The sequence below is a fragment of the Mesoplodon bidens genome (assembly GCF_964165515.1).
Source record: "Mesoplodon bidens genome assembly, chromosome: 11".
Classification (NCBI taxonomy): Eukaryota; Metazoa; Chordata; class Mammalia; order Artiodactyla; family Ziphiidae; genus Mesoplodon; species Mesoplodon bidens.
The window spans coordinates 6,429,015-6,450,903 of record NC_138167.1 but is presented as its reverse complement, the minus strand read 5'-3'; the positions used below and the strand labels follow the sequence as shown (position 1 = coordinate 6,450,903).

Below are 21,889 nucleotides of genomic sequence, written 5' to 3'. Positions count from 1 at the left end.
CTGGGTATTGCAAGGGTGGAAAGAAAGAAAAGGCTCAATTGGAATTTACTGCCTTTAATTACATTTAAAGGAATGACTTTTAATTCTGATGGCTCAGGAAAATGGAATATAAGTTAAGAGTCATTTGGATTTTGGATATGTTGATTTAAGTCCTGACTTTGCTTCTTACTAATCATCTGTACTCAGAAATAGTCAATGCCTCTAAGTCAGTTTTCTCATCTGTAAAATAGGTTTAATAATAGTGCCTTATGGGATTGGGAAAAATTAAATGTGATAATGCATGCATAGCTGAATTCCTAGCACATTGTAAATATAATGTAATTTATATATATATATATAGTATTATATATTTAGCTAGAAGACAAAAAAACCCCTTTAATATCTAAATGTGAAATGTAGTGATCAAGCTGTAATCCTGAGTATGCTTTTTTTTTTAGCAATTAAAATATTTCATGGATATTTTTGCTTTCTTATTATTTTATGTGACAGAAAGTAGAGTACTTTGAGAAAAGTTTAATAGGCCAGAGGCTGAAATATATAAGAATTTGCAGAGGAATAATATGATTCCAGGAGGAAAAATGGAGGTGGTCTTCCTGATGGCGTTTTTTGTCTTTCGGTGAGGATTAATTCTATAAGGTGCAGAGGATGTGAACATTCTATACTGTGACCTGGATAATATTTGTTATAGAATTGTCAAGTGAAATGAACAATATTTTTTTGAACAATATCCTTTATCCTTTGTATACTGTACAGTTTAAAAAGCATTTTCACATAAATGAACTCATTTGATCCTTGCAGCAGCCTTATTGGGTGGGCAGGGCGAGCATCAGGGTCTCCTCTTCGCTAACCAAGATTCCATAGAACGAGGGCCTTGCACAAATTTATAAAGCGAGACCTTCTGATGTTTAGTCCAGAGTTTTCTCCGTTGCACGCTCGTTTTTCCCTTTCTACACTCAGTCATTCCACAAGCATTTATTGAACTCCGGGATGATATCAAGGTAACAGACTAACTTCGGCCCAACTCCATACCCCTTTCAAAGCTATCCCAGGGGAAAAAGAAGCCCACCAAAGACATTCCTGAGAAAACCTATGCTCATCTGCGTATAGAAGACAATGAAAAAAGGTCAGTGTGGCAGAATTAGCGTTGAACTGAAATGGACAGTTCCTGCGGCGCGAAACAGGGACTCTCCTGACAGACGGCAGGGGGGTGTCATCTCGGGTGGATGGCAAGCTGCACGGGGCCAAGTGCCGGGGTGGCGGCCGGCGGGCAGCGAGCGCGGCGTGCGTCCCCGGGGCCGCGGGAGGTGCGCGGCGTGTCCTCAGGGAGTGCGGGGTCGGTGGCGCGGCTCCGGCTCAGCTCATCCTCGGCGGCGCGGCCCGCGGCTCGGCTCGGCCCGCTCCTCCTTAACCCGCGCGGGGAGGCGGCGGCGGCGGCGGCCGGGCGGGCGGGGGCGGGGGAGGAGCGCCGAGCGCGGCGCGGAGGCCGGGGAGGAGCCGGGGCCTGCAGCGGAGCAGAGCGGAGCCCGAGCCCCGGCCGAGTCTTGACACCGTCCGTCCGCCTCCTGGTTCCCCCGGAGCCCGGACTGGCCGGAATCCGAGCGGTGGCGGCGCGGGGAACGCCACGCGCCGGCGGGAGCGGACGGGACGGGACCAGAGAAGAGGCGCGGCCGCCGCAGCAGCAGTGACGGGCGTCGGGAGCCGCGGCCTCCCGGCCCCAGCTGCCCAGGCCAGCTCCGGGAGAGCGGGGAGTACGAGAACCCCACCCTCGGGGGCGCCCCAAGAGCGGAGGCGGGAGCGGGGACGGGAGCCACCTCTCCCCCGGCCGGAGAGATGACCCTTCGCGTTCGGGCGAGGGAAAGAAGAGACCTCTCTAGGGGACGAGTCTCTTCTTCCTAGAGGCGAGGAAGATCCCCGTACCGGCCCGGGGATGGAGCTCCCGAAGTAGAGAGGGGTGATCCTTACCAAAGGCAGCGAGTGAGACCGCCCCGGCGAGCCTCCACTCCTCCAAACCCACTCTCCTCAGTTCTGGACTTTTGAGGCATAAAGCAAGGGGGATATGCCTGTGGAGTAGACACCCTCCCTCCCATCCACAGGGGAGAGGACACTCCAGGGAGAGGACTCGGCTCTCAGCCTCTCAGGAGAGGGGAAGAACTCCCCCCAACTTCCTTGTACCTAGACGGTGGAACAGGGCAGAGCCCCTCCGCTCAGATCGCCAGCGGACAGAAGGAGCCCGCCACTCCCGACAGATTCAGTTTGGGGGGGAGGGGGACTCCCCCAAGGGGGAGGAGACAACTCCCGGTTGGGAGAGGCTCCTCCCCTCGTCCCCAGGGTCACCGGCCGAGTGTGGGGACTGTGCCACCTTCCCCAGGTGGGACCTCCTTCTCCTCCCCCTCCCCCTCCCCCCGCTCCTCCTCAGGGGACCCAGTTCCCCTCCCCAGCTTGGGAGGCTCAGCCAAGTACAGGAAGAGCCACTGAGGATGAGACTCTTCATCTGCCTCTGAAGAGGGGAGTCCCTGCAACCCCAAACTCCAGTACCAAGTGGTCCTCTCCCTCTGCTGGGGGAGACTTGGAGACAGGTCAGTGCTTTCTTTCCTTCATCTTCTCTCTGTCATCTTTAGGCAGTAGTGGGTATAGGGGGCTGAGGTGGTGACTCTTGGGTTTCATTACTGGGGAAGGTAGAGTAACAGCTCAGAACCTTCTGGGAAATGTGTTCTGAACCTACTGGATTCAAGCCCTCATCTTTGCTGCAGAGGCTCTGAGAAGTGGGTTTCTTAGTGTTGGGGGATTAAAGGGATGGGATTCATTTGAGGTCCCTAGGGAAGTGTATGTTTTCATGCTGAGGGCAAAGGGATATCAGAAAACACCTGCATCTTCAGCACTCCATCCACAGAGTGTAATAATGGTGGCAAGCCACATCCCAGCCAGACTCCCGTGCCACTCTCCATCCTTGGGCCTTTTCATGCAGAGAGTGGGCTCCCACTAAAGTCGTGGTGGCATTTGGTGGCCTGGCCTTGTCTGGGGCTTCCGTTGCTATTACATTTCTTACCTGTAACCCTAGGTCACTTAATGTCCACCAGAGCTGTTCTCTGCAGCCCACTGTGATTACTGCTCCCTTGACAAGAAAACCAGTCTGTCTCCACTCACCCCGCCTCCAGCGCCAAGAGGCCTCCTCTCATGACATCTCCATTCCTGGCCGGAAGCACAAAGTCCACAGGGAAAATGGGGATCCCATGTCCCGAGACAAGAAGAAAGGGTGCAGGGGAATGCCAGCTCCTGGGTTGAAGTTCTTCCCTAATGTTGGCCGGGTACCACTGCCCCAGTGCCCTACACCGCTCCTGTCTTGCTGACAGTTCCCCAGGAAAAAGCAGATCCTGGAGAGGAGGAGAGGAGGGTTGCTGCTCAGCCTCCTTCCAGTCTTGCATCAAAATCAGTTGACTGCCAGGGAGATTTGACCCCCCAAGGAGTTTCCTTTCAGAAAAGCACCTAATAGTCTCACCCTCTGCCTTCCTGTTTCTTGTTCAGTTCTGGGTCTCTGGAACCTTGTATGTAAGTTTTCTTTCATAAGATAATAGCAGGAATCATCAAAGCCCAGGCTGTTCAGAAAAGGCAAGAAAAAGGTGCCAGGAACTCCTGGCTGAGCCTGGGCTATGGGTTTAGTAGTGTTCTGCCTTTCAACCTGGGGTCCCTAGCTGGGTGCCTGCTTTCCTGCCTCACCTTTAGGAAATACCTCGTCTCCTGTAAGGGGCATTAGACCCCACAGAGAGTCCAAGTGGGAGGCTTCATCTTATTTGGGTTTTTATGTTTCCTCCTTTCTCTCTCTGGGCATTGGGTGGACTGTCTGAGTCTCTAAGTACCTCCACTGGGTCCTGGAAGTTACCTGTTAGTCGCGGTCAGTGAGACAGGGCTCTAATTCAGGTTTGTATGGCTGTGCTGTAGAGTGATGTGCGTCTGTTTGTTACTTCAGGTGGATGTGGCTCTATCCACATCCGTGCAAGGTGCGGGGACCGGTACATGTGTGCTTTTCAGACTAAGCCTCCAGTTACCTAGAAGTGTGCGTTTCTGGTAGGCCTCTAAGAGCAGGTGCCCCTGTGCAGGAACGTGGAGAGGGTGCTGGTGAGAATGCCCAGCCGGGAGGAAAGGCTTGGCCTGCGCTGTCCAGTGGGAGCCCTCATGAATGGCTGCATGAGAGTCATCCCACGCAGCAGGGCAGCCTAGTCTCAGGCTAGGACCACTTCTAGAACTGATAAGAGAGCTTCATTTCTGATGTTTCTGGTCTAAAAAGCATGAGGATCCTTGGCTCTTAACTCTAGAACTCCCTCCCCCATGTTTTGAAAAGAGCCAGCTCTGTGGAACAGCAGACTATTTCTCACAAAGTACTTTACCAGATGCTGGAATGCTACTTGTTGAATGGCTCCGAGTGAGCTGGACCACAACACCTGCAGGTGTCTCACTGGCACACAGTGGAACTGGCCCTGCTGGGACTGAGTTTCCCTAGTCCTCCTTGCGTCCGTGGAATCAGTTAGAAGCATATGGCTATTGAGTTGGAATAACTATGACTTAGAGGGTGCTATTTTCCAGATCATGTCTTATGACTAGACCTAGTTCCCCCTGAAAAATAAGGGATGATATTCCCCCATTTCTTCATCCTGGGGAGTTTACTAGTCTTGGCATTGGTCAGTCCTGGGGTGACACTCCCCCCAAAGGAAAAGTTTGAGATTCTGACATCCTGAAAACTATTGAGAACTCAGTGCAGGTGTAAACCACTGCGAGTTCACTACTTCCAGGCTTACCTGTATGGTCTGTCCATTTTCTAATTTTCAATTTCTAATATTCTCCTTTTTTTCCTCATTCAAAAATGGTAATTGCTATACTTACATAACACTAGTGCTTGAAAAATTTTGACTCAAGGTAATCCTCCCAACAACCCTATGTAGGTACGGTTATCACCTCTGTTTTCCAATGAAGAAACTACAACACAGAGAGGTTAAGTAACTTGCCTGAGGTTGCACAGCCAGTAGGTCGTGAAGCCAGGATTGAAACCCAGGCAGCCTGGCTGGTAATCGGTAATGTGGCACACCTAGCCGCTGCTCTATTAGTTTCTACGTTATGTACAGAGCAGGAAGTTATCATTCCTTGATGTCTGACCTTGGCACCATACAGAGAACAATTACTGACCTTTCAGAGAAAATGGGAAGAAAACTGTGCCTATTGTTTTGGGTCTTACATGTCTCACCCAGGATCAGGTCCCCCCGCCCATAGAATGTCTTTCTGTTCTTCTCTGCCTTTCTCCCAGTAGTGTGGTGTTCATTAGACGTTCCATGGATGTGATGGAGCCTGCCCTTTGGCGGCCTTTCCCAGTTTCTACGGGTATTTCCTTTCAGTCTTCCAGCTCGAAGAGAAGAATGTAGCCTGACTCAGGTTTTGCCCCAGCCCAGTGGCACGAGGCCCACCTGGAGAGAGAGGTCTGGGTAACTAGGTTGGTTGGACTGAGAAATGGAAGTACCTTTTGTGTGCCTTTCTAATAATAGCCCTGAACATTAGCCTGGTGCCATTATTTTGGGGAGTGTGGAATGTGTGGCAGCCACTGGCTCTTTAAAATTCTTTCACGTCCCTCCAGGCATGAAGCTTGGTCAGTGTTTATGACCGCATCCCTTTTATTGAAAGGGGGAAACTGAGGCAGGAAGACTTCAGGGAGCAAGGGGCGGTTCGGGACATTTAGTGAGTTAATGTCAAGGTTCGGAATAGAATCAAGGAACCTCATTCTCCGAGGTTCCATACACTGGGCTGCCCTTCAAGAATGGGGAAGTGATGGGGGTGAGGAAATGGGATGGGTTTAGGGAGAACGGTGCTGAAAGATCAGAAGGATCTTCTGCTGCGTCTATCGGAAGATATTTTGAGTGCTGGGGCGGTATCTGGAGGGCTGGCTGGGAGGGTGCTGGAGAAAGGTTAAATTTAACCTCAGTGTCCTAACCTGGTACTGGGGAAGTGCTAGGGAAGGTCATAGAACAAGTAGCAAAAGGCCAAGGGTGCTTCGCTTTCTGGAATTCACAGTGATTGGCACTGCCAAATGGGTTCTGTAAACCACTTTGATTGTTCTCTCATGTCCCTCCCTGTCCAGTGTCTGGAGAGTTTCAAATGAAATGTCCCCTGAAGGCTTCTGTGTACTTAAGGTGAGACTTCCCAAGGATCTTTAGCAGGAGACAATAGGGAATAGGGTAAAACTTCCTTACAGACCCAGGAGGACCCTGGTCATCGTGAACCCGCTCATTGCCACGTTACCGTTCAGCTGGGATAACCCAGCTGCAGGACTGGGTGGCTGCCCTTTGCACCCTGCTTTACCCCAGAAGCTGTGCTGCTTTGACTTAGTAAAGTGCTAGGAGGTCTGAGGCTTCCTGGAATGCTTAAATGTCCCTTTAGTTTCCAGGTTTCCGTGGTTTTAGGGCAAGATGGTGGTGGTGGGATGGCAAGGAGAGTTGGGGGGAGAGGAGCTGAGGGTAAAGGGGAAACCCCATCGTGGTGCTGTTTCTGAACGGGGCCTTTAAAGTTTTTTCTCCTGTCAAGCAATTCTTGGGTTGCAGTTGGGTCTCACGCTGCCCAAGCGCCCGAGGCGCTAAGGTGTTTCCTCGAGCCTTCGAGAGTGGGCGTGTTGCTGGCGCGCAGGGCAGGGGACATGCGCGTGCTTGCAGAGACTGCGTGGGTGGGGAACTTGGGGAACTGGGAGATGAGTGAGAATGCTGACCCTTCGGAGAATGTCTCCAGGGGAGAAGAGTCTCTAACTAGAAGAGTGAGCCAATAGCCTGAAAGATGTGTTGGAGGCGGAGACTGGGGTAGGCAGGCATATCTGCGATTGAGCTTCTAACTATAAAGTGTGTGGCTGTGTGTGTAGTTGCATGTAACGCTGGGGCGTATTATCTGGGTGTGGATTTAGAGGTTATATACGGAATAGGTTTTCTGTCCAGGATTCTGCGGCATGTTAGCCTTGGACGCCTCGATGGACCCTCAGCAGGGGTCCAGAGGAAGAAATCCTAGCTGGAATCTAGCCGGCTGTGCAGGCACGAGCCGGTCAGGCAGCAAGCGCTTGGGGGGTGGCTGGCATCGACCCCAGGGGAGAGCCAAATGGCTACCAAGTGGTTCCTGCCAGCCTTTCCAGATTCTGCGATACAGATCTCACCCACCGTTCTTCACGTTCCCCCACAGAGACGTCACTCTAGCTGCACCTCTCCGCCTGCAAGAGCGCCCAGGCTGCGTGGGTGGCAGCCGGGCGTGCAGACAGCAGGCGTGGGCGGGTTGGCAGCGTCAGGAGTTTGCATGGAGGTGCAGCGAGCGTGCGTGCCAGGCCGGGAAGGAAGGAGAGAGGAGGAGGGCGGGAGAAGGGGAGTTAGCCCTTAGCCCCAGAGTGGTTATTTTTAGCCCGGCGATCTGATTGTTACCGGTGAGCGCGCAGCTGGGTGTCTCCCTGGCTCAGTGCAGCAGGGCAGGCCGAGAGGTGGGAGGGCCTTGCCAATGACTTCTTCCTGGTGTCGGTGTCTGTGGGCGGGAGCTCGCCAGGGGGAGCTTTAAAGGTGCCAGGGCAGCTGTGCTCGGGCTCCGTTCGCTCTGTGTGTGACTTTGTGCCCTATGGGTAACGTTATGCCGTGTATCTCATTGTGATCTCTGGTCGTGAGCCACTGTTGATGTGTCTGTCTTGCATCTGTGCTTGGCTGGTTGTCACATGGAACTTATGTTGGGAAGTATGTAATATGCCTCATGTGCACGTGTATGTGGGATAAAAAGGGTGAGCACGGGTATGGAACTAACGTGAAACATCTTTAAAAGTGTTGGTGTGTGCTTCATTAGTGTATACTTGTGTTTACTCTGGTTGTTTTTCTTTGCACATTCACCCGTGCTATCTATCTGTGGATGTTGAATGTAAATATAACAAGCATCACATAATTGGAGAATAGACTTTGGCTGATTTTACCTGCTATTTATTTTATTTTATTTTTAAAATTTATTTCTACATAGTTTAAAAAAGTTACGTTATAGGGCTTTAAGTGAGAAGAATTGAGGGAATAGTTCAGTTTGGTGGGCGGTTTGATCTCCTTTTTAGTCCTGTGCGAAGGGAGAGGCCTCTTGGCCACGTTCCACGTGAAGATGTAGAATAACTACCAGTCTATCACCTGGTAGGTAGTTGGTGACATATCCATTTGGGGATTCTGGTAACACCTGGGCGAGGGCATCCCAGTAGAGGAGTCTTCTACAGGAATTAGAGTGGGAAGAACCTCTCCTTCCCTTAAAGCCCTAGGATTTGTGTATTACTTGCCACCAGTAACCACAGGTAATATTTGTCTATTCTGTTTTCCTCTTTTTCCTCTTCTCTGCAGAACCCAGAAATACCATGGCTTCTGACCTAGAGAGCAGCCTCACCTCCATAGACTGGCTCCCCCAGCTGACCCTCCGGGCTACCATTGAGAAGCTTGGGAGTGCCTCCCAGGCTGGGCCTCCAGGCAGCAGCCGCAAATGTCCACCAGGCTCACCCACAGATCCTAACGCCACCCTGAGCAAAGATGAGGCAGCCGTCCACCAGGATGGCAAACCCCGATACAGCTACGCCACCCTCATCACCTATGCCATCAACTCCTCTCCAGCCAAGAAGATGACCCTCAGCGAGATTTACCGCTGGATCTGTGATAACTTCCCCTATTACAAGAATGCTGGCATTGGTTGGAAGGTGGGACGGCTTCTATACCCTGAGATGATTCTTAGCCCTGACAACCTTTTCCTCTACTTTTATTTCTTCCTATAACCTGGTCCAGTTCACTCTGAGTGTCTCAGAGATGTGTGAACTTAAAAATCTCAAATCTCCCATCCGTTACTTTTTTTCCAGAGTTGAACAACTTCCGTAAGGTGTATCGGGGAAACGCCAGTGATACCGAGCCACTAAGTATAGTTATGGGGGCAACAGGATGCTGACGCTTATCAGACCCTCTTATCCTCTGGTTCATTTCACAGATATTTATTGCCACTCTACTCTGTTGAAGTCACGTGCAAAGTGTGGCATTGCTCCATCCTACCTAGAGGTAGCATCTCATCAGGTTTGCAGAGCTTCATTCCACATAGTCATCATCTTTTAACAAATTGTGTATGAAGAAAAAGAATAATATAATTAGGTTCTTCCCCAACAGCTCATCCACCATGCAAGGAAGGAGAGGATAAGTTGTTTGGCTGGAGATAAAGGAAAAAGGGGCCTCCTCTTCCAAGCGAAGAAGGAAGACTGATGTTCTCAGTCCTTTGGAGCAATCACTCGCTTGCCAGTTGTTGAGTAGGAAGGGGGATTTAATGTAGGTCTGTCACTCTGTAAATCACCGGCTGACATACAAACCAGATGATGAGCTGGAGACTGTTGAAAGCATTTAGTGTTTCCTTTAGAAATATGTTCCTGCTAGCTGCCACAGCCTCCAACCACCTCATCCAAGACATGTAGCAGCAATATTTCTTTCCTCCAAGTGTGACCATTCCATGGGATGTTGAGAAGACAAAGGCAAAGTTGTGCCTTGTTTCACTCATAATTTATATTTTGTTATCATTTACATCATCAGTTTTTGCTTTTTTTTTTTTTACCCTTGGCCACACCCCTCGACTTGTGTGATCTTAGTTCCCCGAGTAGGGATCAAACCTACGCCCTTGGCAGCGAAAGCTCGAGTCCTAAGCACTGGACCGCTGGGGAATTCCCACATCATCAGTTTTAAAACATTGTTCTTTTACTACTGATAGAATGAATGAAGGAACTGGGCAGATGTGATTTTTTTTTAATTGAAGTATAGTTGCTGTACACTATTATGTAAGTCATAGGTGTACCGTGTAGTGACTCACGGTTTTTAAAGGTTATACTCCATTTATAGTTATGACGAAATATTGGCTGTATTTCCCATATTGTACAATATAGCCTTGCAGCTTATTTTATACTCAATAGTTTGTACCTCTTACCCCGCTATTCCTATATTGCTCCTACTCCCCTCTTCCCACTAATAACCACTAGTTTGTCCTCTATATCTGTGAATTTGCTTCTTTGTTGTTATATTCCCTAGTTTGTTGTATTTTTCAGGTTCCACATGTTAGCAGTATTGTACAGTATTTGTCTTTCTCTGTCTGACTTATTCCACTAAGCATAATGCTCTCCAAGTCCATCCATGTTGCTGCAGATGCAAAATTTCATCCTTTATTATGGCTGAGCAGTATTCTGGTGTGTGTGTGTGTGTGTGTGTGTGTGTGTATGCACACACCCACATCTTCTTTATCCATTCATCTATTGATGGACACTTAGGTTTGGGCAGATGTGATTTTGAGGCATTTATATACATGTTGTTAGTTGGGTGGAAAGATTGAAAAAGTATATAATCAGCGTTCTAGAAGCACCTGGTAGTCAAATTTACAGCCATTACCTCTCATCAATTTAATTGCTTCCTTTTTCTTATCTCATTGCTCTTGCTATCTGATAGGTAATTTCCTCCATCAGTATAGTTAAGAGGTGCTTTGTTCACCCTGATACTTGAACTTTAGTGTGTGTTATATCCCTTTGTGTCCCTCTGTGCACTACTGAAAAATTTTCTGCTTTGCACAATGCTCAAATCTAACTTGCTTCTCTGCTTCCCCAGAATTCAATTCGGCACAACCTTTCTCTCAACAAGTGTTTCCGGAAGGTACCCAGACCTCGGGATGATCCTGGGAAGGTGAGATTCTGCTGTAAGCGGTAAAGGGAAGGGAGGAAGGAGCGAGAAGTAGTTGACAGCTTAGAGTCCTATGGCTGTTTTAATTACCCAGAAGAGGAAATCATGTTAGAGGAGCAGCTTTCTTTTTTTCCTCAAAGGAAGAGCTTGGTTATCAAGCTAGTGGGTCCCCATGAGAGTGAACGACTAAGGAAGACTGAATTTTTTTTTAAATAGAAATATTTATTTAAAAAATGGACTTTGATGCCCCCTTTTTTGTGCATGGTGCTCTTTCTAGATGAAAAAAGTGGGCTTAATAACCTTTGTAGGAGTTTTTCTATATAAAAATCCCATGATTTTACCCTCAGAAGAGAGAAGAGATAGATCATCCTCTTTGTTTGACAGCTGTGGATGCTGAAGTCCAAGAGAGTTTCGCCTCAGATCACGTGGAAGGGAAGGGTTGGTCTGGACATTTCCAGCTCTTTGAACTAGATGCTGTGTACCGTCCCTCTAGAATGATCGAGGCCTCAGTGAGCTGTTAGGACAAATTTAGTACTCAAAAATAGCTGGTACCCTCAGGATTCTATGTGAATTTCCAGTCATTTTTCTTTTCTTTCTTTTTTTTAAGGTTCCAGATAGATGATCTTCTTTAATGTTAATGTTATTTATTTATTTTTTTAAATTGAAGTATAGTTGAATTTCAGTCCAGTCATTTTTAAAACTATAACTCTTATTTTATGTAAAAATCCCTTCAAATGTCTACTTTTCCAAAGGTGGGAATTTCCGTATCTAATGATTTTTTGTTTTCTTTATGGGGATGGGTTCTCCTTCTAGGGCTCTTATTGGACAATCGATACCTGCCCTGACATCTCCCGAAAGAGAAGACACCCTCCCGATGATGATGTAAGTCTCCACCTCAATGAGATGCCATTTATGAGCCAGCTGCTCCTTCCACGTCTTTGCCTGCTTTTTCAGTCATTTCCTAAATTTGGGGCCAAGGTCAAATACCAGCAGGTGTGGAACCATTGGTCTTGGGAGGATGTTTAGCATCTGCTTATAGATTTCTCTTCTTTCACAACCCTCAGCTATCCCAGGACTCACCAGAACAGGAGGCAAGCAAGAGCCCACGGGGAGGCGTTCCAGGGAGTGGAGAAGCCTCACTGCCTCCCGAGGGGAATCCTCAGATGCCACTTCAGAGCCCCACATCTATCGCCAGCTACAGCCAGGTAGGAGGTGAAGGTGGCAGGGGATATAGGGATGGATGGATGGATGGATGGATGGATGGATGGTTGAATAGATTCATATATCTGTTGGTTCAAAATTATGTGTTGAGTATCTGTGCTGTAGTAGGCAGATAAATTGGGAAAGAAGGAGAAAGGGAAAGAGGGAAGCTGAGAGAGAGATGGAGAGAGAGAGAGAGACAACAAAATTTTAAGAAAGATCAGAAAAAAAGTGGTGAGAAGACAAGAAAGAGAGCCAAAAAGGTTATGAGAAAGGAAAGATGACTATGGATGTAGCACAGGAAAAGGGCAAGCAGCTACATCAAGATAGGAACGAATGAGAAAAGAAAGAGAAAATGATGCTCATTCATTGAAAAGTTGGGAGAGGATGAAGAGGACAGGCAGGAGAACTCGGTGTCCACTAAAGGGTTGTATTGGTCCCTCACGTAGGACATGGATCGAGTCTTTCTTACCTCTTTCTGCAGGGCACAGGGTCTGTGGATGGTGGAGCAGTGGCAGCAGGGGCTCCAGGCCGAGAGAGCACCGAGGGTGCCCCTCCCCTGTACAACACCAACCATGACTTCAAATTCTCCTACTCAGAGATCAATTTTCAGGATCTAAGCTGGTCCTTCCGCAACCTCTACAAATCCATGCTGGAGAAGTCCTCTTCCTCCTCTCAGCATGGTGAGTCTGGAGTGGGGAGGGGAGCAGAGACGTCCTTGGGTTTTTGAACAGGTGGGGGCATTCTCTTCTTTCCCTCTTTCTTACTTGTAACACAAGGAGAGGTTGATCACTGGTCAGGGAAAGCATGTCATGAGCCACAACTGCTTGGAGTCAGAGCTCTTCTGGCTTAGTTCTGAAGGACAGCTGTTTCAAGAGGCGAGCTGGGTCATTAGTTTCAGTAAGTGATTTGGAGGAATCCCCTATTAGAACTAAGGGCCATGATTTTAAGGCTGCCAGCAAGTCATTCTGAGGATGGCCACTAGGGGACAGCAGTAGTTTCCTTTTCCTAAGAATCCCTGCGTTTCACTGTGAGAACAATTTAATTTTATTTTTTAGCGTATTTATGTTAATTTTTATTAGGAACAATTTCAAACAGATGCAAAAATAGAGAAAATAGTATAATAAACCCTCATATTTTCATTGCCCAACTTTACCAGTTACCGATATGTTAAGCTTGTTTTGTTTACCACCCAGCTTTTCTTTTAAGTGGTGGAATTTAATGCACATCATTCTACCTGCAAATATTGGTTCAGTATGCATCCTTAATGATGAAGACTTTTCTTTTAGTTATGCATTGCCATGATGACTCCTAACACAGTAAATAATGCTTCCTTAATATCAGTTTATATCTCATCCATACTCAAATTTCCCAAATTAGCATATGAGAATGATTTGAAGTCGTTATTGGAAGACTTTTTGAGAGATTGTCTGGTTCAGTGCTCTGTGATTCCTGTTTCTTAAATTTTTTTTTTTTATTTTATTTTTACTTTTTTTTTTTTTTGCCGCACCACACGGCTTGCGGGATCTTAATTCCCCCACCAGGGTTTGAACCCATGCCCCCCTGCAGTGGAAGCACGGAGTCCTAACCGTTGGACCACCAGGGAATTCCCCTAAATTTTTTTTTTTTTTTTTGCGGTACGCGGGCCTCTCACTGTTGTGGCCTCTCCCATTGCGGAGCACAGGCTCCAGACGCGCAGGCTCAGCGGCCATGGCTCACGGGCCCAGCCGCTCCGTGGCATGTGGGATCTTCCCGGACCGGGGCACGAACCCGTGTCCCCTGCATCGGCAAGCGGACTCTCAATCACTGCGCCACTAGGGAAGCCCTCCTCTAAATTTTTAAAAAGAATTTAGAGGTAGGGATGAAGTCAGAACTTTAGGTGAATCATGAGATCTTGTTCTGTCCAGTGGCCTTGGATAGGCGGTCGGAGACGAATGGAATGATAAAAAGTGGTTAGGGGCTTCCCTGGTGGCGCAGTGGTTGAGAGTCCGCCTGCCGATGCAGGGGACACGGGTTCGTGCCCCGGTCCGGGAAGATCCACATGCCGCGGAGCGGCTGGGCCCGTGAGCCATGGCCGCTGAGCCTGCGTGTCCGGATCCTGTGCTCCGCAACGGGAGACACCACAGCAGTGAGAGGCGCGCGTACCGAAAAAAAAAAAAAAAATGGTTAGGAGTCACTTTGGGGAAAATTGTATTAATTGTCATTAATTGTCTTTTATATCCCAGGGGATTCCTATCTGGAGTTGTGTTGCTAGATTGCAGCATTTGCTTGAGAAATGAGTCCAACTCAGGTGATTTGGTTGATTGGAAGTAGGGAGCTTGGAGGGCTCCCAGAAACAAAGGGAAAAATTAGATGGAGCGAGGACAGCAGAGAGTTCACTGAAGTTTAATTACGGCTGACAGCCCGGGTCTCCATCTCCAGCTCTTCCCTGCCCCATCTGTTTGAGAGATTCATCCGTCCCCACTCTACTGCGTACCCAGACTCCGTTTTTCGTAGCGACTGCAAGAGGCAGAAGCGTGTAGGACAATAAGGAAAAGGAGAGAACAGAAGCCCATGGCTTTGTTTTATTTATAATTTGCTTTTGGAACTTTACCTGATGTCCGATGTCTTTTGAAACTGTGATTCCAGGACTACATCCCAGATCCTTGAAAAATAGCATGAAAAGGTGCATGCTGACCTTTTGGCTAAAATTTCAGCGGTTGTCGGTGCTGTCGAGGGCCTCCGTCTGTCGGTTATCCCTGCCGGGGGGGGGGGGGAGGAAGGGGGCCCAGGGGACCCTGCTGTCCCAGAACGTCCCGTCTCCACCCAGTGGACGTCCTGAGCGATGCGTTGCCCCGCTCACGTACCCGCTTCCCCCTCCACCCCGCCCCTCCCCGCAGGCTTTTCGTCTCTCCTGGGGGACCTGCCGCCCTCTAACAACTACTACATGTACCAGCAGCCGCCACCGCCGCCTCCGCCGCCGCCGCCTCCGCAGCCGCAGCCGCAGCCGCAGCAGGCACCCGCCCAGGGCCCCTCCGCTGTGGGCGGTGCGCCCCCCCTGCACACCCCAAGCCCAGATGGTTGTGCCCCACCAGGGGGGAAGCAAGCAGGGGCCGAGGGCTACGGGCCGCCCCCTGTGATGGCCATGCACCCACCCCCGCTGCAGCACAGCGGCTACCACCCTCATCAGCACCATCCCCCCACCCACCCTGCCCAGCCGCCGCCGCCGCCGCAGGCACAAGGCCAGGCTCCCATCAACAGCACTGGCTTTGGTGAGTAGGGAGGGTGCAGGGAGACCCTAGAGGACTGCGGGTTGAGCCCCCTGTTCTGACTCTGGCAGGAGGTACGACTGGTTAGGAAGTTAACAGTGGGTCTTGTAGCCTCTCTCCCGTGAGAGCTCGTCTGAGCCACAGAGGTTGCTGCTTAGAGCTCCAAATTAGAGAATTCTTGGATAAATTGGGATGGTTTTCCATATTCTTTTGCCCATGAGCTTGGCTGTCTGTAATTAAAGCATCGATAGCTTTGTTTGTCCTAAATCTCCAGGGAGGGAGAGTCCAAAATTATCTTGGTCGTGCAGCTGATAACCTACGTAGACGCAAGAATCTTGCATTCAGTAGTCAATCTGCTGTCAGTTGGCGGCTGTCTTACCCCTCACTCTGTCTCATTACCACGTCCCCCTCCTCTTTATAGCCTTTCCTCCTGACTGGTGCTCCAATATTGACTCCTTAAAGGAAAGCTTCAAGATGGTGAACCGGCTCAACTGGTCCAGCATTGAGCAGTCACAGTTCTCAGGTTAGTGATCAAAGGATGGTGCCTGGAGGGAAGAGGGATATAGCGGAAGTGGAAAAACCCAATGGAAACCGGAACCAGGAGGGATGGTTAAGTGAGGCTTGAGGATGGAGGATTTCATGTTACACAGGGTGGATAATATTGATGCTCTCTTCAAGTTAGTTTTTTGTTTTTTGGGTTTTTTTGCGGTACGCGGGCCTCTCACTGCTGTGGCATCTCCCGTTGCGGAGCACAGGCTCCGGACGCGCAGGTTCAGCGGCCATGGCTCACGGGCCCAGCCGCTCCGCAGCATGTGGGATCTTCCTGGACCGGGGCACGAACCCGTGTCCCCTGCATCGGCAGGCGGACTCTCAACCACTGCACCACCAGGGAAGCCCTCTTCAAGTTAGTTTTAATTGATTTTTGCCTTAACGCAAAATATGACGGTGGTTTATTCCACTGAGTTTTATCTTTAGGAGAACAAGACTCTCAGGAATTCATCACCCTGGACCACTATTTTGTAGTTTTGTCACCATTTACTGACATTGTGACCACGGTTAATTCACTCAGTCACTTTGAAACTTATTCATCAGAAAGATGGAAATTATAATAAGAATTTACTAAGGAACCAAATGTAAAATAGATAGCTAGTGGGAAGCAGCTGCATAGCACAGGGAGATCAGCTCGGTGCTTTGTGACCACCTAGAGGGACGGGATAGGGAGGGTGGGAGGGAGATGCAAGAGGGAGGGGGTATGGGGATATATGTATATGTACAGCTGATTCACTTTGTTATAAAGCAGAAACTAACACAATATTCTAAAGCAATTATACTCCAACAAAGATGTTAAAAAAAATTAAAAGAAAGAAAAGAATTTAGTAAGGAAGAAATAGAATGAGAGTTTGAAAATGTAGGACTCTAACAGATGTCAATTACTGGTAGCGCATACAATCAGCGGTGTTGATTGGCCATGTAGTTGGAGCAGTGAGTTGGGCATAGAACCGCTGGGGGCATTGGGGCGTCTGCAAGGCTAGCCTTTCTTGCTGCTCTGTTTGCAGAGCTGATGGAGAGTCTGCGGCAGGCAGAGCAGAAGAACTGGAGCCTGGACCAGCATCACATTGCCAATCTGTGTGACTCCCTCAACCACTTCCTCACTCAGACTGGTCACGTGCCCCCCCAGGGGGGCTCCCACCGGCCACCCGCCCCCGCCCGCATTGCTGATTCCTGTGCCCTCACTAGTGGCAAACAGGAGCCAGCCATGAACCAAGGTACCGCACAAAGCAAGCTGCCAAGGAGGTGGAGACTGGATGATGAAAAGGAGGGGGGACGAGAAGGGCAGGAGAGAACTGAGAAACATCAGCTCATGAGCCGCGATCCAAATGCCAAAGCAATGGCCCGTATGAGTCCTTTTAGATCTTGATCTGGGAGGTCAGGGTTACTGAAGAAAAGGGAGGAGAAAGTCCCTGTTCCAAATTTGTGTCTCAGTAACGCTTCCCTGGATCGTAATTAGGTGGAGTTGTGATTCTCTCCAGTTATATGGTCTTTAAACTGGTGAAGTAAGAGTCAATGATCACGGTTCTATATTTGTCACCCTTCTGTTAGCTGTGATATTGAACTCCACTAGTATCGGGTCCCTTTGTGCCCTAAGTGGTGAGGACTGATAGCTTCTGCAGAAAGCCTTGATGCCCACAGGAGCCACAGAACAGAGCAGGGAAGGGAGAAGAGATGAAGGGGAGGAGGAGTACTTTTTTCTCCCTCTCTATCTGACTCTGCTTCCTTGAATACGACGGTCCCACTCACTTAACTCTTGTCTTGCTTTGGCAGTGAACTCTTATGTGCACCCTCAAGCCCCCCACCTCTACCCGGGTCCATCACCAATGTACCCACTTGCCACCCAGGACTCAGCAGGATACAATCGCCCAGGTAAGAGCCAGGAAGCTTGTTTCACCACCAGCGAGTCGTTTGGCTTTCCTATGGCTCCGAACCTGCATTCTTGGCTCTGTTGCCTGCACCTGCTGGGAGGGGGTGAGCCTTCCTGATTCTCAAGGCTGGAGGGTGGTCCACCTGCTAGGGAGGTGTACGTCATGGGAGACTAAAGAAGACCAACTGACTTTAAAATGAGCTCGTGCCTGCAGTGATGAAAGGAAGTAGAAGCATGGCTATAAACAAAAGATAGACGTGTAGAACATTTATGCCTAGCTTTGGAATCTAGGTGGAAGATACACTCAGACAAATGACATGAACATGTTATGCAAATGTACCTGCTTTGTGCCCACGTCTGCTTTCTTGTCCTCCTGACCTCTAGTATCAGGGTTCTGGGATTGAACTACCTCTGATGGTGAGAGTAGGTGGGGAGACCCTAAATTGCCATAAATACTACAAAACGAACAGATCCTTCACCTTTAAATGCATTTGAGAAAAATCACTGTTCATGCTTCCTAACCAGAGTGTTTTCAGTTTTGGAGGCGATGTTCAGCTCTTTGTCCATGTATTCCTTCTCCGTGTGATTTATATACAAATTTCTGTATTGCTATTTCATGTAATAGTATATTCTGTATGTTTTTTTGTCATTATTACGTAGTCTTCATAAGCATAATTTTTTTTGTTTTTTTTTTTTTGTTTTTTGGCCATGCATTGTGGCTTGCGGGATCTTAGTTCCCTGACCAGGTATCACATCCGGGCCCTTGGCAGTGAAAGCGCAGAGTCCTAACCACTGGACAGCCAGGGAAATCCCCATGAGTATAATTTTTTTTTTTTTTTTTTTGCTGTACGCGGGCCTCTCACTGCTGTGGCCTCTCCCATTGCGGAGCACAGGCTCTGGACGCGCAGGCTCAGCGGCCATGGCTCACGGGCCCAGCCGCTCCGCGGCACGTGGGATCCTCCCGGACTGGGGCACGAACCTGTGTCCCCTGCATCGGCAGGCGGACTCTCAACCACTGCGCCACCAGGGAAGCCCATGAGTATAATTTTTAATGGCTGCATACTGGGACATTGCCATGTGACCTAGTTTACTCTGAGTCTTTCCTGAGATCTCACTGAAGTGGTGGCCGGAAACAAAAATAACTCTGGGCTGATAAGGACCATAGTTTCCCCAGACCTTCCCCATGGTGGTGTTTGGGGTTGACCACCATCCATTGAGATGGATAGAACGGCTTCCCATCCACTCTCCTTTTAATCTCCTTCTCTCTTCCCACAGCACACCACATGGTCCCTCGGCCACCAGTTCCACCTCCTGGGGCCAATGAGGAGATCCCCGATGACTTCGACTGGGACTTGATTACCTAGTGCATCTGAGAGCCTGGCCATCAGCCCAGGGCTGGGTGGTGAAGTCTGGCAGTGGGGAAAGCACAGTCCCAGCCCATCCCTTCCACCCTTGCCTGTACATAGATATATATCCTCTTTTTTTTTTTTTCTTTCTCTGCCAGAGAAGCCACCGCAAGATGCTGCCGAAGATTACCCCCTCTTTTCTGCCTCATTCTTCCTCTTCCTTCTTGTTTTTTTCCTAATTCTTTTATTATTCTTATTATATTATTATTATTATTGGTTATATGCTGTCTCCGGTCTCCTGTCCCTCCACCATGGACCATGTCCACCTCTTGCTAATTTAAAATCATCTGGCTGGAAGGTGAGGCCATGAGAGCCGCAGAGAAAGGTCTCAAACTTTGATTCCCCTTTCGTTTTGGGAAAGTCAGCGCTAGTCCCACCTTTCAGTCCCCCATTGTTTTCTGTGGATATCTGTTGGATCCAGGACTGGAGAAGCCACGTTATCAAGTAGAAGGGATCTAAAACACTGCTTGGCAACCATGAATTTGCAGGTTTTACTCAATGGTGCTAATTTTGTCCTCTGAGCTCTTCCTTGTCCCTTTATCTCTCCAATCCTACTTCTGGTGACCGTCATTCCCCACCAAGGGTGAGTGTGATGGTGGTGGCAATAAAACCCTAGTGGAATAAGAGGTCTGGCTTGGGTCGGGTAGAATATCGTAGAGGGGTGATGGAATATAAAACAGTCAGAAATTGCGTCTATGCTACTCTGTCAGATAAACTGCCATTGGCTTATTCCTGGCCTGTTCTCTGTAGGAGATAGAGTCGGGCTTAGCCAGGCTCTGCTTCTCTGGTGGAAATGAGGATACTCTTCAGCATAGGTTCAGCTTTTTGGAGATGGTTTCAATGGAACCATTTTGACTTTATCAACATCATTTTCTCTGGAAATCAACTGTGGCTTTTATTTGCATTTAGCAATTATCCTTTCACCCCCTTATCTCATTCAGCAAATATTATTTGGTCCTTCTGTAATTGTCTGCTCACCTCTTCCACCCGTGGTATTTTCTTTCCCCATTTTCTGGCTTTCTCAAGAAAGGAGAGTAACCCATTATTCCTTGTAGTCTCACCACGTCCTAGGGCAAGACGGGAATCTCTTTCCCACCCATCACAGCAGAACCAAACCTACAGGACTGGTGGCAGGAGGGTGCGGGGAGGGGAGGGGAGCTGGCATAGACATGGGTGGAGAATATTTCAGTTATTTAACGACGTAGGCAAATGCTTCTCTTGGAATCCAGATCATTGGGGCTGAGGCTTTTGCCATCAGGCTTTTGAGGGGTGAAGGGAAATTGGTAGAGGGGAATAAGTAACCTAAAGCAAAGAGTTCCATGAGGGCCAAGGGAGACCCCCCCAGAGAAAGGTACAGGGATAACTTAACCTCCTTTAACAAGGAGTGGCCATGATTTATGGCTGCAAAGTACTTAGTGTATATTTGATATTAATCACTGAATTTTAGTTATGAGAGGGAAGAACAATTTTACTTCCGTTTTTATTTTGCTGAAAGTTCACTTTCTCAGAGCTGCAGGACAAAATGTACCGAATGGACAAGGCCACTCTCTCTGTGATTTCTGCTTTGTGTTCATATTCTTTTATTTACCCATGCTTTCTGCTCTCCTGCTTTTCCCCCTCATCCGCCCCTTCCTTTCTTTGTAAGGGATTCTGTATGAGAATTTGTTGAAGACGACCAGTGAGGCTGAAGTCAGGGGGCAAGAAAGGGCAGTTAACTAAACAGCACTTTATTTCTTTGAAGTTCTTTGTAAGAAGTAGGGGTGTGAGTGGTGTGAATCCCCCATGGTGTCGGAGGGCAGTTAGTGGGGTTGAAGTATGCCGTAAGATTTCCCCTTGGGGAAAGGAGAATTTCTCTTGAGGGTGGTGACACGCCTTTGCCCAGTGTCCTTATCTGAGGCGTGTCTTCCTTACCCTTCCAATCAAGGTGCCTCCTACATACAACATCCCATCTGTTCTCCCTAAGATTCCCCCTTGACAAATCATCACTCTTTTTTAAACCCTTTTCTACCCAGATCCATACAGGATTTGCAAGGGTAGACTAAATCAGACATGTAAATGTCTCTTGTTTATATTTCATCTGTATCTTCTGAAAACGAGGGTCATTAAGAACTCTGGCAGGCAGCCAGAGTAACTGAAGTCTGGGGCTAGGGCTGGAGATTGGCTGTCAGCCCTTCTGGGATCTTAGCTCCTCTTCACTAAACCCAGCCTTGCTAAATGGCACAGGACAAACCTGACCCTCTTTGGGCCTCGGTTTCCCCTACCCTCCATGAAATGGAAAGAATCCTACTTTGTCTTGTTGGTCCAGCGTTGCTGGCCGTGAAAGTTTTGTCATTGTTGTTGTCTTGGGTGATGTGTGCAAAACTGCAGGAGCTCACTGCCTAAAAGAGGAAGTAAGGGAGAAAGTGGAGGAGAGGGACGGAAGGAGCAATTCTTTGGTATTGATCCGCCCATCCCTGCCTTTCTCTCTTCAACCCCCACGTTTCTGGTTTGGTGAGTCCTTCATACCACCCATAATGCTTTGCATTGGTGCAGGCTGGGGCGGGGGGTGTATGGTCTCACAAGTTGTTGTTGTTTGCATGCTTTCTTAATAAAAAAAAAAAAGAATGTTTATGGTTTTATCTTCCTGGCGCTGGTCTTAAATTTGTTTTTGCCAGGGTAGGAAAAGAGAAATGTGAAAGCATTTGTCTTCTATTGCCCCTCCTCACCACCCCTCACTGGGTTTGATTAGTTGACCCTGACATTTTTGGTAAGATTGATGGGAAAAAAGAATTAAAAGCATGGCTTTAACATTCTTTTTTTCAAATGCTATTAAATATAGCGAAATATTGTTGGGAGAGGCAGTCCCCCCTTGCAGCTTGTGTGGGCTAAGCCATCTTGCTTGCATTCTGGGATATTTTAAAGATTAAAGAT

General features: G+C 48.6%; 1 protein-coding gene across 2 annotated transcripts; it reads left to right on the top strand.

Annotated features, from left to right (window-relative positions):
- The first annotated feature begins 1,465 nt into the window (after positions 1 to 1,465).
- On the top strand, positions 1,466 to 21,597 carry FOXJ2 (forkhead box J2). 2 transcript variants are annotated; one of them, XM_081248168.1, is made up of 12 exons: positions 1,466 to 1,748; positions 2,094 to 2,576; positions 8,364 to 8,710; positions 10,635 to 10,709; positions 11,520 to 11,588; positions 11,771 to 11,911; positions 12,391 to 12,589; positions 14,786 to 15,157; positions 15,576 to 15,677; positions 16,711 to 16,920; positions 17,477 to 17,575; positions 18,849 to 21,597. In XM_081248168.1, exons 3-12 carry the CDS (start codon positions 8,378 to 8,380, stop codon positions 18,935 to 18,937), a joined length of 1,689 nt encoding a protein of 562 aa, XP_081104294.1. In that variant the 5' UTR covers positions 1,466 to 1,748; positions 2,094 to 2,576; positions 8,364 to 8,377; the 3' UTR covers positions 18,938 to 21,597. The 2 variants fall into 2 exon arrangements, with proteins under 2 accessions (XP_081104294.1, XP_081104293.1); XM_081248167.1 differs by having other exon boundaries at positions 1,466 to 2,576.
- Positions 21,598 to 21,889: the final 292 nt, after the last annotated feature.